The sequence below is a fragment of the Periplaneta americana genome, chromosome 17 (genome assembly GCF_040183065.1).
Source record: "Periplaneta americana isolate PAMFEO1 chromosome 17, P.americana_PAMFEO1_priV1, whole genome shotgun sequence".
Taxonomy (NCBI): domain Eukaryota; kingdom Metazoa; phylum Arthropoda; class Insecta; order Blattodea; family Blattidae; genus Periplaneta; species Periplaneta americana.
Genome location: NC_091133.1, coordinates 101560742 through 101575382, shown reverse-complemented (window position 1 = coordinate 101575382; position 14641 = coordinate 101560742). Strand labels below are relative to the sequence as shown.

General features: G+C 34.3%; 1 protein-coding gene and 1 non-coding gene across 7 annotated transcripts in view; both read left to right on the top strand.

Moving 5' to 3' along the window:
- spoon (A-kinase anchor protein spoonbill) overlaps positions 1–13337 on the top strand; it is a 189430-nt gene extending 176093 nt beyond the window's left edge. For all 6 annotated transcript variants that reach the window (XM_069815964.1, XM_069815965.1, XM_069815969.1 and 3 more), the window contains 3 exons: positions 1547–1762; positions 6632–6771; positions 10803–13337. In XM_069815964.1, the coding sequence (XP_069672065.1) occupies positions 1547–1762; positions 6632–6771; positions 10803–10871 (425 nt within the window). In that variant the 3' untranslated portion in view covers positions 10872–13337. The remainder of the gene's footprint in view (positions 1–1546; positions 1763–6631; positions 6772–10802) is intronic.
- On the top strand, positions 10200–10271 carry TRNAC-GCA (transfer RNA cysteine (anticodon GCA)). Its single transcript has one exon. It is a non-coding gene; the product is annotated as a tRNA-Cys (tRNA).
- Positions 13338–14641: the final 1304 nt, after the last annotated feature.

The window sequence follows — 14641 nt, the reverse complement described above, 5'->3', positions numbered from 1 at the left end:
CGCATTTTATTCTTTACCTCACATAATTAGGAACATTAAATTCAGACGTTTGAGATGAGCAGGACATGTAGTACATGTGGGCAAATCCAGAAGTGCATATAGTGTTAGTTGGGAGGCCGGAGAGAAAAAGGTCTTAGGAGAGGCCGAGACGTAGATAGAAGGATAATATTAAAATGTATTTGAGGTAGGTGGGATGTGATGCTAGAAGCTGGATTAATCTTGCTCAGGATAGGGACCAATGGAGGGTTATGTGAGGGTGGCAATGAACCTTCGGGTTTTTTTTTTTAAAGGCCATTTGCAAGTAAGGCGTGACTGATAGTGTGCCTGAACTTGAAGTGCATGTAACTTAATAAGCAAATTATCAACTCGCCTGTTGCCCATGATACTGAACCAGGAATAACATGAATCGTTTCTGGCAGTAACAGTAGTAACTCAAATGCGAAATTGTAACTGTAAGCCTGTACGAAACTTTGTTGCCTTTCAACATGGTTTTAATGATAATCTTGCATTGACGATAACTGGTGGAAGCCACTACCAATGGTGAGGTTTAATTCATCACTAATTCTACTTCATTTTCATTAGAGATTGTTCTGAAAATCGTGCATTTTAAATTATTATACCGATAATCATCAAAGCGCTAGCTAAATTAAGTTAAAGAATAATTACATTTACAGTACATTATGGTACCATTACGATGAAATTAAAAATATTCTTGACAGCATGTTGCTATTATGTACCAATACTTTTACTATAGTAACTTTCTTTTTATTAAACTGTTATGGTTTTCATTCTTAACTGTGTGGTTTCTTACTTACTCTTGAACTAGACCTAATTGTTGGACAATAACTTCATTTAGGTCAAAATTACATAAATTCTTACTTAACAGATGAATTCCTGATTAATATTTGTTACTTATAATGAAATTAACATCTGTCCATTCTTATTATTATTATCATTAATTTCTCTAAATAGATTTACAAAACCTCTAATGACAATTACATTAATATTCTCATTATAGAAATAGAAATATATATATTCTCCCTGTAATATAGTCCTAATAAGCTTATATTAAATTAATTTTCATCATTTTACTAGCTATCTCAAATATTAAATTAATTATAATTCATTGAATTAAATTAGCTCATAAATTAAGTTACTACTTTACCTTATAGATTTATCTAAATTTAAATAAATGTGTAGTGAAGAATATTGCTGGAGAACCTTTTAAGTGTAGTGTAAATATTTGTAATTTAAATTTATGTATTGTATTGATTAAGGCTGGTTGAGTGGAAGAGAAGGCCTTATGGCCTTAACTCTGCCAGCGAAAATAAAACATTATTATTATTATTATTATTATTATTATTATTATTATTAATGTAAAAAAATATTCGAACTCTAATAAGCTCCCTTTGTATCATTCTTGTCTACAGTTTTATATTTTTATGTTAACCTCTTATTTTAACTCTTAAAATCTTTTGTATATGCAGATGAAATTAAGTAATACATAAATGGTCTTTGTTAATGCTTAAAAATGTTTAATTTTCAGCTGGCGTGATCTGTGTTGCACCAACTATGGGAGGTTGGTATCGTGCTCAAGTTGTGGCAGTTGATGCAGAGACAGATGCTTGTGATATCAAGTTCGTGGACTATGGCGGATATCTCACAGTGGACAACTCAGTGCTACGCCAGATTCGTTCAGACTTCATGACATTGCCATTCCAGGCAGCAGAGTGTTACTTGGCAAATGTTGCTCCTGTTGGAGGTGATTATGTTTAGAATTCTACTGTTACACATTTAGTCCTTTCTGAAATGATTACTTAATACAACAGATGCTGTTATTGTGACAGTATGTTCATGACGTGACTATTTTTTTAAGTTGCACTTATGAAGTGGTAGAGTACTTAACCAAAAACACCAACAAATTTTATGGGTTCCAGTGCAGTCAATGACAGTAGATGTGTGATGCATGTCTTCAGCATTGTTTCTGTAAGGGAAGAAAATCAGTGTTCTAAATCTCTATCTCTGTTTCAAAAAGTAACCTTAATATGTAAATAAAAAAAATTCGACTTGCATAGTAGATTGTAGTACTACATACAGTAAAAATCTCGATAAGACGCACCCGCTTATTACGCTATCCCGTGTAATACGCTTTTTTTGGTCCAGTCCCTGCACATTTCATATATAACGCCTTTATAAAATACCCTGTTTGTTGCACTCAAGTCCTGCATAATACACTGTTTTTGTGGAATATTTTCGATGTAATTTTCAGCAATGTACTGTAACAGCAATGAAACATCTTGGTCATTGAACTCACTGGTGCCATTAACCTGAAAAGTATTGGTATTCGACCCTTTACCTGCACATTTAAATCTTTATAATTCATACCTTAGTATACCCCGCCCTCTTGTTACGCTCTCTTATTCGACTGCTTATCTGCTTGGTTAAAGCCTACATACAGTTACAATACCTCACCCTCTTGCTAACCCTCTCTCTCAAACAGCATTCCTCACTCGGCCGTAATAAAATTCTGGAAATTTTTGCTGGGCAATTTGTTGTTCTTTTGTGTATTGAAGTCTCTGTGAATGTTATTGCAATGAGTGTTAAACGAAAAGCCCTTTCTGTGTCGGAAAAATTGGAAATCTTACGAAGTACGATGAGAACAGTACTCTTACTCAGAAACAACTCTCTGATTCATTAGGAATCCCATCATCGACATTAAGAACAATGATAAAAAATCGCGACTCAATCACTACAGCTGCGATGTCGGGAGGATGTAATCGCAGAAACTGAAGTGTGGTAAACATGAGGACTTGGAGAACACGCACATGGCAAACAACTATAAATGGCTTTTTTTTTTTTTTCGAAAGAATTAAGTGCAGTATATGTTGTAAATTCTTTGACATACAGTACAGTAATTACATAATCGAGTAATACTGTATTACCTTTCATGAATCATGTATTTCAATAAAGAAAAATGCTAATAGATACTGTATATAAGTCAAAATTAGTATACCCGCCTAATATGCAGTCCCGGTTAATACGCGTTTTATACCCAGTCCCTTGAACAGTGTCTTAGCAGGGTTTTACTATATATAACAGGAACACTTGCATCGAATGTAGTGGGGACTATGGTGAAAAGTGATGAAGTGTTTGTAATTATTATTGTACATATTCAATTAATAAAACAATTATTAAGGTTACTTTTTAACTCTTCCTCGTAGTTCTCGCTCATATTACCTATATAAATTCGCTTTGCTAGCCATTTTATCGTCGATTGTAATGATTCTATCACTCCCCCCATCCCTTCCCACACACTAAAAATCGATCAATTTTTTAAGAACCTTTTTTTCTTCCACTTACTATCTCCTCACTTTCAAATTTATAAATACAACACCTAAAAGTATATCAGCCCTTTCTTATTCTGAAAGAACAATGTTTGTTTTGTCTGTTGGGATCCTCAGATCTTGTTGTACTATGATTCAATTGTTGCCTTCTTTTTTACGTCTTCACCAGGAGTAGAGAATTGTCTTAATTTTTATATAGAATATATATTTTTCCCCTCAGATAAAATGACCTTCATACTATTATGATTTGCTTTTGCATATTCGTTTCATAAATTATGAATGGAAAAATAGAATGTATGTACTAGTAGACTTTATTTTGGAAATATGTTTTGCCATCTAAAGAATGAAACCATATGTGTTTCTTCCCTTTTTCCTTCTTAGTTTTAATAAAAAAGAGCATTGTTAGAAAACAGTTAAATGTAACTTAATTTAGTTATTGATAAATTCCCATCTCTGTAAGAGTAATGACATGTAGAGGTAAATGCAATAATTGAGAGAAATGCTGGAAATTATCCAACGTCTGTCCCAGCTAGTATTCAAGAAAAACAAACCCATAAGGTTTTTATTATATTCATTGACGAAGTTAAAATTTTCACTGTTTAAGTTGTGTCAACGTTCCATTATTACTAGGTGAGCCTGACTTGGTGCATCACTTGCATGTAGTTGTGAGGCTTCCTTCTTCTGAAAGATAAGGAAGTGAAAGGCTATTGTTATTGTTGTTGTTGTTGCTGTTATAATTATTGTTGTTTGTTGTTATTGAATAAAAACCTTTCTATTCGAAGAGGAGCCAGAACTCTCTGAAAGCTTCTCTACCAACAGAAAGGAAGAATAATGTGATAATACCAACCAATCAAAAGAGCACAAAATTGATTGGATGACACATCACTACATTTTAATAAATAGTGTATCATATCTGTTTAGTCTGATTAGTGAACTATGTTACTAGCAATGTATGGCAGGGAAAAGGAAATGAAAACTAACATTTTAGTCTTTTGTAGATATTAAAATAGGATATATTATGACTGGTTTATAAGTAGCAATTGCAATTCTCAACACCACTGAACACTGTTCTAATTTTACCTCAGACTTTTTTTTGCAATATCTCTTCACATCATAAATACAGGGACATCATTTTATTTTTACTTCAATTTTTATTGTACCTGAGTTTTTGAATGTACTTCACTCCCACCCCTTCTACTAATGAAGTTCCAACTCCACACAGAGCCAAGACAGCAGATAGTAAGCAGTACTGAGTTACTGAGTATATTATGTTCGCGTTTTCCAGTGACGAAAGAGCTTTCAATATTGAATCATATTTTCGCACAGGTACTCTCAGTTTGCCTACGTCGCATCCCGATTTCCCCCACCTGCTTCTGCTCGCCCCTCTGTAAAAGCTGGGCTGTCTTAGCTCTTTTCTGAAAACATTAATTTCTCTTAGGAATTGGGCGTTTACGTAATATTATACAGCTGTTTAATTTAACTTAAATAAAAGGGCCTCGTTAAGTAATTAACTGTCACGTGATTTCCTCCCTTTCTACAATCATGCGGCATAACCACTTGGACGGACAGTAGATAGCATGTCTGAGTAATTTTATATTCTCGGGTCGGGCAGAAGTGAAGATTGAATTAACAGTACATAGAGTAGGTATAGAATTATTTCAACATGAGTTACTAGTACGAAGGACGAAACTGGCAATTGGAATTAGATGCAATAGTCTATAGTGCGATAATATGCACAAAAGAACTGAAGCCTGTATCGAAATGAACGGCCACCATTTTCAAAAATGTGTTTAAATATTCGTATTATGATTATTTTTCAATTTAACTTCTTTCTCTATATTGTACGCTAATGTGCTGTAGACAGTATAATATACACCGCATAATGAATACATTCGCATGGATAACTCACTTCGTGAGTAAAAACACTTATTCTTAATACAGTACTGTACTTTCATTAAAGAAAAACCTAATGAAAATTATCAAACTCAAAATCGCGATATTTCCTAGTTTACATAAATGGATGAACTACTTTTCTTCCTTCCTATACCTAGAAGAGTGATTTGTGTTTTACGCCAGTATCATCGAACTCAAGTCTTGGAGGGGGGAGCAAGCAGTGTTTCCGGTTCTCTAAAGGTATAGACAGGTTAATATTAAAAATGTTAGTAAAAATAAAATGATGTCCCTGTATAAAATGTTAAAGATGTATTGTGAACTTTATACTTTAGATAAACTTTAGGTAGGGTATATAAAAATCGTCATTTTAATTTAACAAAAAATAATTTTATAACTGCCTGCCATCTTACTCATTTAGCAAGTGAGATCCAAAATTGTCGAAGTTGGCAACACATACACCGAAGTTACATGGATTTACATTTTTGGAAAAGAATTGCTTTGTATATCTTATTTTAGAATGTTTTGGTTGTTTATTATTAGGACCTGCAATACAATTTAATGAAAGGAAACGTGAAATAGGAAATCTGTGAGATATTTACAGACGATGATTAATGTGTGTGTCGGATAATTTATCACTTACGAATAATCATATGGCTATAATCATTCACTTCATTATACTTTAATGTTAAAGTGCATTACATGAAAGAACACAGAGATATTGAAAAAGAAAACTTATTGAAAGAGAATATGCCAATATCAAAAACAGAAATTACAGCATGCCGTGAAAGACATCAGTTCTGTCTTTAGGGTGGAAATAAGGCCATGATTGCTTGACTGAAAACTGCAGTCTCATAAATCCGTTATATATGCAAGTTTTCGAGTCTCGAATCTTTTTCGAGATTCATGGAATTTTGCGGGATTCGAGAATTTGAATGTCTCGTCCCTAGTTTGGGTTGCTTCGAATATGATTTGTCTCTAATTGTCTAAATAAGGCCCTAAGGTGACAGAATTCCGTTTTTCTGTATTATTACAATATTGTTGCTTTACAAGCAAAACACATTAAGTCAAAAATATCACTTCTGAGAAAAAGGCGTGTATAATGTACATAATATATGTGTATAAACTTAGAATTGGAAAATGGAGTACACATAAAGAGAAACAATTTACTAAAAATAATATTTTGAGGATTCAGTTTTGTCAAGAGCTTTCAAAACGCCTTTTTCTCGGAGGTAATATTTTTACTCAATGTGTTTTGCTTGTAAGTCGACAATATTATGGTTATCACAAACTTATTTCTATATCATAATTAGTCTTACAATTATTATCGCTATTTTTGTTGTTTAAATACAGATTGCACATTCTGTAATTGTTCTGTACTGTTTTGTGTGATACAGGAGAGGAAGCATTATGGAGTAAAGAATCTATTGCTGGCATGGAGGAATTGACACATGGACAGGTGCTTCAGGCTCAAGTTTGTGGTTATGCAGAGGATAGTCTGCCAGTGGTTTACCTCTATGCCATACATGGTTCTCAGGTAAGGAATGCTACAGGAATAAATTCAAATGTCATTGAAATTTATGAATTTGGTCCCTGAAAAATCTTTCCTTTGTTCTGATTCCTTTCGAATACAGGCTTAGTATTTTAAGGTACATCATATCTACTGCTTTCCTTCTTTCAGTCTGATCCCTTGTAGCTCAGTTACCCATTGTATTTCTTACTCAGAACTTTCATTGTACGATATAATGCAAACCGAAATTATTATTGAAAAGACCTTTATATTTAATCACTTTCATGAATCACATTAAGATATTTATCTTACTAAAATGACACTTAATTTCGTTCAGAGTGATCATGTTAGAATAATAATAATAATAATAATAATATAATAATCCATGGTGCATATCGAGAGGAATGTCTGAGTGTGTCCCAGTACTTTTGATCAGGTAGTGTATGTGGGAATGTGAAAATAAAAATTCTTCTTGGACATTATGGCTCTTTTAGTTCAGCCTGATCCTCTTAAGAATTTTCAATAGTGTCTCCTGTCTTATGTATTTAATTTTTTATGTTGGGTTTTTACGAGGTTTTCCCCAAACCAAAAGACAAATGCCGGGTAATATTTTGGTGAATCCTCGGACCTCACCTCATCTCACTACATCTCGCCAAAATATTGTAAAAAAAATTGCACAAAATTGTAAAAATTGTAGAAAATTACTAAATTGTTGTGTTGTTGTTATCTAATGCCAGGCTTTGGCAATGAAGCCATTAGCGTTCTTGCTCTCCAATATTTCTCTGTGGTGGATCCATCAGGTAGAACTTCACAAGTTTGTAGATGATCTTCAGTCATTTCTTCTTTGTTGCATAGAGGGCAATTTGGATTTGTGTAAATTCCTATTTTATTCAAGTGTTTGGCCAAATAATCGTGTTCTGTAAACAGTCTGAATTTTGCTACTGCAGATTTACGTGGGATTTCTGGAATAATTTCTGTTTTTTTTTTTTATTAAAATGCTCCATTTTATATCTTTGGCTTTGGTACATAGTGCTTGGTTTTGCTTGATTTTATATTTATTTTTAATTAATCTTTTGATTGATGTAAAAGGTAGGCTTGTATTTGTATTCTGAATTAAACTGGATCCATTTTTTGGCAATAAAGTCAGCAGTTTCATTTCCAGCAATTCCACAATGTGCAGGTATCCATTGCAATTGAATTCTTTTCTGTAGTTTTTGAAGTTGTTGGGTCATTTTGTGACATTCTTTAATTTGGATTGACATCATTTTATATGAATTTATTGCATATAATGCTGCTTTAGAATCAGAGAGAATGACAGCATTTTGAAATTTATCTATTCTGTACAGTAGGTGTTGGAGTGAGATATGAATAGCCATTATTTCCGCATCAAAATTTGTTGTATGATATCCTGCTGGTTGATAAAATGAGAATAACGCACACGTAATTCCTGATCCTGAGTTGTTATCGATAGTAGACCCATCTGTGTAGATATGTAACCATTCTTCTGGTGGGTATCTATTAATTACTAAATTGTAAAACTATAATAATTTGTAAAAATTGTAATTGTAATATTGTAAAATTTTCACTTGTTCCACATCTTAAAGCTTCATTGCTCATGTAAGATCTATGGAATAAAATAAATGAATGAATGAGTATTGAATAATTTCAAGGGAGAAAAATTGTTCCGGGGCCGGGTATCAATCCCGGGACCTCTGGTACGTTCAACCAGAGGTCCCGGGATCAATACCCGGCCCTGGAACAATTTTTTCCTTGAAATTATTCAAATCTGCTTTACAGGGAGCTTCACCTGAAAGACTAGATTTGAATGAGTATTGGATTATTTTATGATACTTTATCAACTGCTATGGTTATCTGGCTTCTGAGTGACAATGACATTGATATGAGTTCAGGGTCCAGCACCAAAATTTACCCAGCATATGCTCTTAATTAGTTGAGGAAAAATCCCGGAAAAAATCTCAACCAGGTAACTTGTTTGAATTGGGATTTGAACCAGGGCCCACTTGTATCATGACCAGACATGTTAACCATTACTTCACAGTAGTGAACTCGTATATGTAATTCTCGTTACCTTTTTCACATTTAGTGTTTAATTTGGGGTTTTCAACTCACAAGCAAACATTATCATGGGGGCAGATAAGTTTTGTTTTTCTTCCTCCATGTTGGTACTGTCAAAACAAGTGCTTTACAAATTTTGGCCACTTGAGTGCAATTTCGAGGGCCGTCCAGAAAGTAAGTTTCCTTGGGGCTGTTCACATAAAGAAAACAATTTCATGAAAAGATTTATTGGAACAGATACAGCATTTATTGAGTTATTTTTCAACATATTCCCCAACGGATTTAAGGCATTTTTCATACTTTTCGATCAATGGAGAGGTGCAGACAGTTGTTACACATTGGTTCCAATACAACACAAAGATACAAAAGTTGATCCCATGGTATGACAAATGTCTCAATTCCAGTGGGTAATATGTTGTTGTTTTCTAATGCCAGGCATTTGACAATAAAGTCATTTGACCTCTTGCACTCCAATATTTTTCAAAGATATTATCATGGTCAGCCACTGAAGCACAGATTTGAAAATGGCAAGTTGTAGCCGATTTAAGTGAACACTATATTTTAACGTTTTGGTGGCTACTTCATTCACACACAACCCCCAGAATGTCTGGAGGACCACACCTGCTGTTGGTCGACGGGTCCATTGGACCTAGCTGGGAGATCTTGTTGATCACAAGCTTTCCCTCCTTAAGCCACTGGAGGACGGTTTTAGTGCCATAGCAGGTCAGCACTAGGAACAGAAAATCAGAAAAAGGAGGAAGTGAAATGAACCCCTAGGCCTCGAATGCTCTAATGCTGTCGGGGTCGAAGAAAGTAAGAGTTCAGTCAGAGGACTGGATAAGAAAGGGTAAAGAGGGAATTAGGTACTGAATAGAGGAAAATTATACCAAATTCAGTCATTAACTCATCAAGCTGACCAGTGCTAATTGATGAGTAGCCCCTTCCTTTAGTTCAGCTTGTAAAATTATACGATGAAAGAGTAATGGAACAGAGAATAATTCCCTCCGGCGCCAGGATTTGAACCCGGGTTTTCAGCTCTACATGCTGATGCTTTATCCACTAAGCCACACTGGATACACACCCCAGTGTCGGACAGAATCGTCTCAATTTAAGTTCCAACTCTTGGGTTCCCTCTAGTGGCCACCCTCTGCACTACGTAGGACTGAAGTCTACACATGTGCTGAGGTGCACTCGTTATGAGTGACTAGTTGGCCGGGATCCGACAGAATAAGCGCCGTCTTAAATCACAAAGTGATTTACGCATATCATATATATTATTTTAATGTACCAAAGTACATATGATATTTCCATGCAGATATTCTGCGTCATCATACGATGAAAGAGTAATGGAACGGATCTGTCTGACACCGGGGTGGGTATCCGGTGTGGCTAAGTGGATAAAGTATCAGCATGCAGAGCTGAAAACCCGGGTTCAAATCCCGGCACCGGAGGGAATTTTTCTCTGTTCCATTACTCTTTCATCGTATGATGACTCAGAATATCTGCATGGAAATATCTTATGTACTTCGGTACATTAAAATAATATATAAATAATAATATATATATAAAATAATTTATATTGTAAAATTATGCTTACTAACAGCTGCACCACGGGAAGGAAGGGATGGGACATAGAGTATTTGTTCAGATTGGTTCCTTAAAGCCTTCAATGGGAAGGATTAATGGTTCTCCCCCCTGTATCAGACAGATACCCTTTTGCAGCCAATGGGTAATATGTTGAAAAATAGCTGCATTTGTTTCAATAAATCTTTTCATTAAATTGTGTCATCTTTTTGTAAACGGCCCCAGAGAAACTTGCTTCTGGACGGCCCTCGTAATTTCGCTTGAGTGGCCAAAATTTGTATATTTGTTTTGACATTATTAACGTGGTATGAGAATGTTTACTTGCCAACCTTTTGATACACAGTATCTCTAGTATTAAATAAAAAGAGTTTTCTGTAAAGAAATTGTGTCCATTGCAGGTTGTACTTGTAAACCAGGAGCTGGTGTCACGAGGTCTAGCAGAATGGGTGGAAACCCCAGAAGCATAGAGAGTAAACAACGAAATGTGTGAGCTAGTCCAGATATCCCAGAGCAAACTGCTGCTGACATGCCAGCCTCCCGATGATTTAAGTGATACTCCAGACATTGAGTTTGTCTCCCAGCTAAGTTATGTAATTTTTCCTTGAATATGTTAACTTCTTAAGTAAGTTTAATATGGAACATTGGTTTCCATTATAGTTTTATTATACCGTGAAGTTGATGATAGAATGTTAAAACAAAATAGAAGGTAAGTGTATATGATTATAAGTTCAAATTACCCTGAGTATTGTTATTAGAAACTCGGTTACACCTAGTGGAGCAGTGATAACACTATGATGAAATTGATTTGTGACACTGATCGATGGCAGTGCTGTTTGTTAAGACGAAAGAATTACTTGTACAGGATATTGCTACAGATTATTTGGTTTGAGAAACAGAGCTTCACTGTTAACATTGCAAATGATGGTTTGATTTGGGAACTTTGTGCCAAGCATGGATTTATTACCTCTTTGCCTCAAATGTTTAATTATATGTATGTGTACTCGTTTGTTATTGTTTCACTATAGTTGTTAACTATGAAGTTATCCTGGACAGATAAAATATCAGTTCGCGGATTGAGCTGTTTTCTTAATTGCTAGGGATTTTAAGGGGCTCTGGAAAGAAGCTTAATATGTGTTCCACTTGGAGTTAACATTAAAGTACAATGCTGTCTCTCTGACTTGCGAAGGGTGCATATTAGTTTTAAAGATAATGTAGATTGCAGCACCCGGCTTCCAGGCTCAGCACTCTACATACATGGTGTATTAAAGCCATTAACACAGTAACATATACAATCGGAAAGTGCATTCAGTTCCTCCCTGCTGGGTAGATGCAGAAACTGTTCGACAGCTAAATTTTTATATGATGACTCATGCTCAAGGTTACTCTTTATTACTTGTGATTTTGCATGTGAAATTTAGTGAATGCTAACTTAGTTTATTGAGAAGCAAACTGTAATTAATATATGGCATTATGCATAAGTTATTTCAGCTGGGCCGTAGAGGGAACCTTAGTAATTCGTCTTTGGCTGTAAGTGATGTATATAATGTACGGAAAATTAATCATGGTTGAGTTTAGTAGGGAAGTGTCTATTATGAAGTAGTTGTTCCTGCCATTGTGGTTTATGTCTTTATTTTTATTTTCCTTATGTAGAATAAGTACTGAAATTGGAGAAATGGTATTGTTTCGGTTTTGTAGGACTATTTTAATTGGCGAGTTATAGTGTGGTTGTTCGTTGTGTTGCAATTTTTGTGTTCATAAGTTAAGTTCTGTTCCTCCAGCTAGAAGTGATGTCAGCCTAAGCATTAAAAAGATATTTCTACAGATTAATTTTCAGTTTCACTTTACCAAGGCCTGGGTTTGTACTTGAATTGGATGATTTCGGTTTCTATTTTCTTTTAGTTTTGATTACTTATTTCAGTTAGGGATTTGCAAAACACACTTTTTGTGTAAAGAGAAATAATTTATTCTTGCCACAGTACTCATTGTGTGTGACTTTTTTCCATTATTTGTATTTATATCTAAAAAGATTAGACGATTATTAAACTGGTTTCCTGTCACTCTACATCTACCATGTGTGCATATTTGGATACAGTTCTTCATAGAGGTGGCAAACTACACGTCCTGTCATGGGTTGTACAACTATAATACTTCGTTACAATAATATGATGAAATTTAAGCTAGTTTTAACATACATATTCTTCTAGAAAATATTACCCTGGTATTAATAATAATCAATTTTCTCCAAGAAGTGTAGACAAAATACTTGCATTCCTTTGCTATGTTGATTACCAAATCAATGGCACAAGCACCATTATGGCAGAACCTTATAGGGACTTGAATGTTTTTACATCTTCTGTTAGATTTTCTGCTTAAAGCTACTTATTTGGTGTGTATTTTTCATTACCCATGTTGTTGATGATGATGGACAAGACTTTCTAATAAGAGCAGAGTTTGTACTTATTTTAAGAAAAATGTGACATTGGACCTGTTATCGCAGCTGTGAGCTGCATTACCAATAGACACAATATAATATTATTTCTGAAAAGTTTGAAATTATTTGTCAGTTATACTACAAGGATATCTCACCAATAATTTATTTATTAACACTACAATTGGGTATACACCCGGTGGCAGTGATTTATAATATACAATAATATTACAATGGTGAAATTTGGCACTGAAAGTACCTTTTAATAATTATATCAAGTAGGCGATTTCCTGACAAACTTCATCACATTTAATATTACAGTATTTATTTATTTATTCAGTTTTCAGAATGGGATACAGTTTACATTTTCGTAAAATAAATTATGTCTATTGTTAGCGTCCATCATCAACATTAAATATGGGTCCATATTAGGACAAATGATACTAAGTGATTTTTTGTACATACTGCATAATGTATAATTTAAATATATTTGAAGTTAAATGAGTGTAGTGATTTGAAAAATTCTCCCTTTCTTCTCTCTCCTCCCCACCCCTCCTGCTTCCATCAAATGTTCCTTTCTAAAAAGTTGTGGTAGTTTTAAAAATAATAAATGTTGTTTCTGTCGCAACCATTACAACTGCTACTGCTGTTGCTAATATTATCTTGTATCTTTTTATAGTAAACTTTTTTTTTTTCAATATTGTAATTAGTCTCAATCCAAAAATCTGGGAAATCACCTGAAAATCACTTGTTTCCTGTCGTCGTCATCATCATCATCTCCTCTGTGTTGGACCTAGTGACCTCTTAAGGCGTGTCACCACTATTGAACATTTAACAACAACATGTTAAATATAACATTTTGAATTTAACATGTATATGGACATTTCAAGTCTCAATTGACTTAACATGTTAACTAAGTATGTTGAAGTTAACACTTTTAACATGTTGGAGTGTTTTCCAGCAGAAATGGAAAACGTGTCAAGTCAATTCATTTGCTCATGCAGCGTCGGTACAGTTCGGCAAAGTTCGTACAGTTCCCACTATAAGTTCCGATTTTGTGGCGCATATCTTGATCATTTTTATACTATCATTGGTCCTTAGTGATGGCTGTAAGTTCGAAATAATGGAGTGGACGAAAAAAAATATATTAGAATAAAATTAATGCACTGATGGAAAGGCCTTGTTTGTGGGATGTGTCTGCAAAAGAATACACAGGCAAAACTAAGAAGGCCGACTGTTTTAGAGAACTGGAATTATTATTTAACTGTTCTCGAGAATACGGTAGAGAGTTTTCGCACTCTCATCATACGCTAAATGTTAATGGTATGTTGACGTCAGTAATGGTCGTATTTGCTGACGTATGTTAACGTTCGTAAAACTTCGGAAAGAATAATTATACGATATTACCCACTCCTTTAACATCTATCATGTCGTAGATTCTATGATAATCAATCGCGCTGTAATTTTTTTAATTGAGATGAAATGGCTGCTCTTAAATTGTGTATTTCTTTGATGTAACAGGAAGTATTTTTGCAGCACTATATTAAAAACGTGTTTTGACATTCTCAGCAAATTTTTGAATCCAAATCGATAATGTATTCAACTTTAAGCTCGTTTAGAATGTATCCTGCATAGTGTCTTTTACTAAGATATTGCCACAGCCACATTCTCATTTTCTTCCTTTTCAAAGACTTGTAACAAGCAATAGAGGCAATTACAAAAGTCATATCATCATCTGAGTCCATTCTTCAGGGTTTGAAAATAAAACACTATCTATATTAAAATCCCATAGACTGTTTATGGTGGACT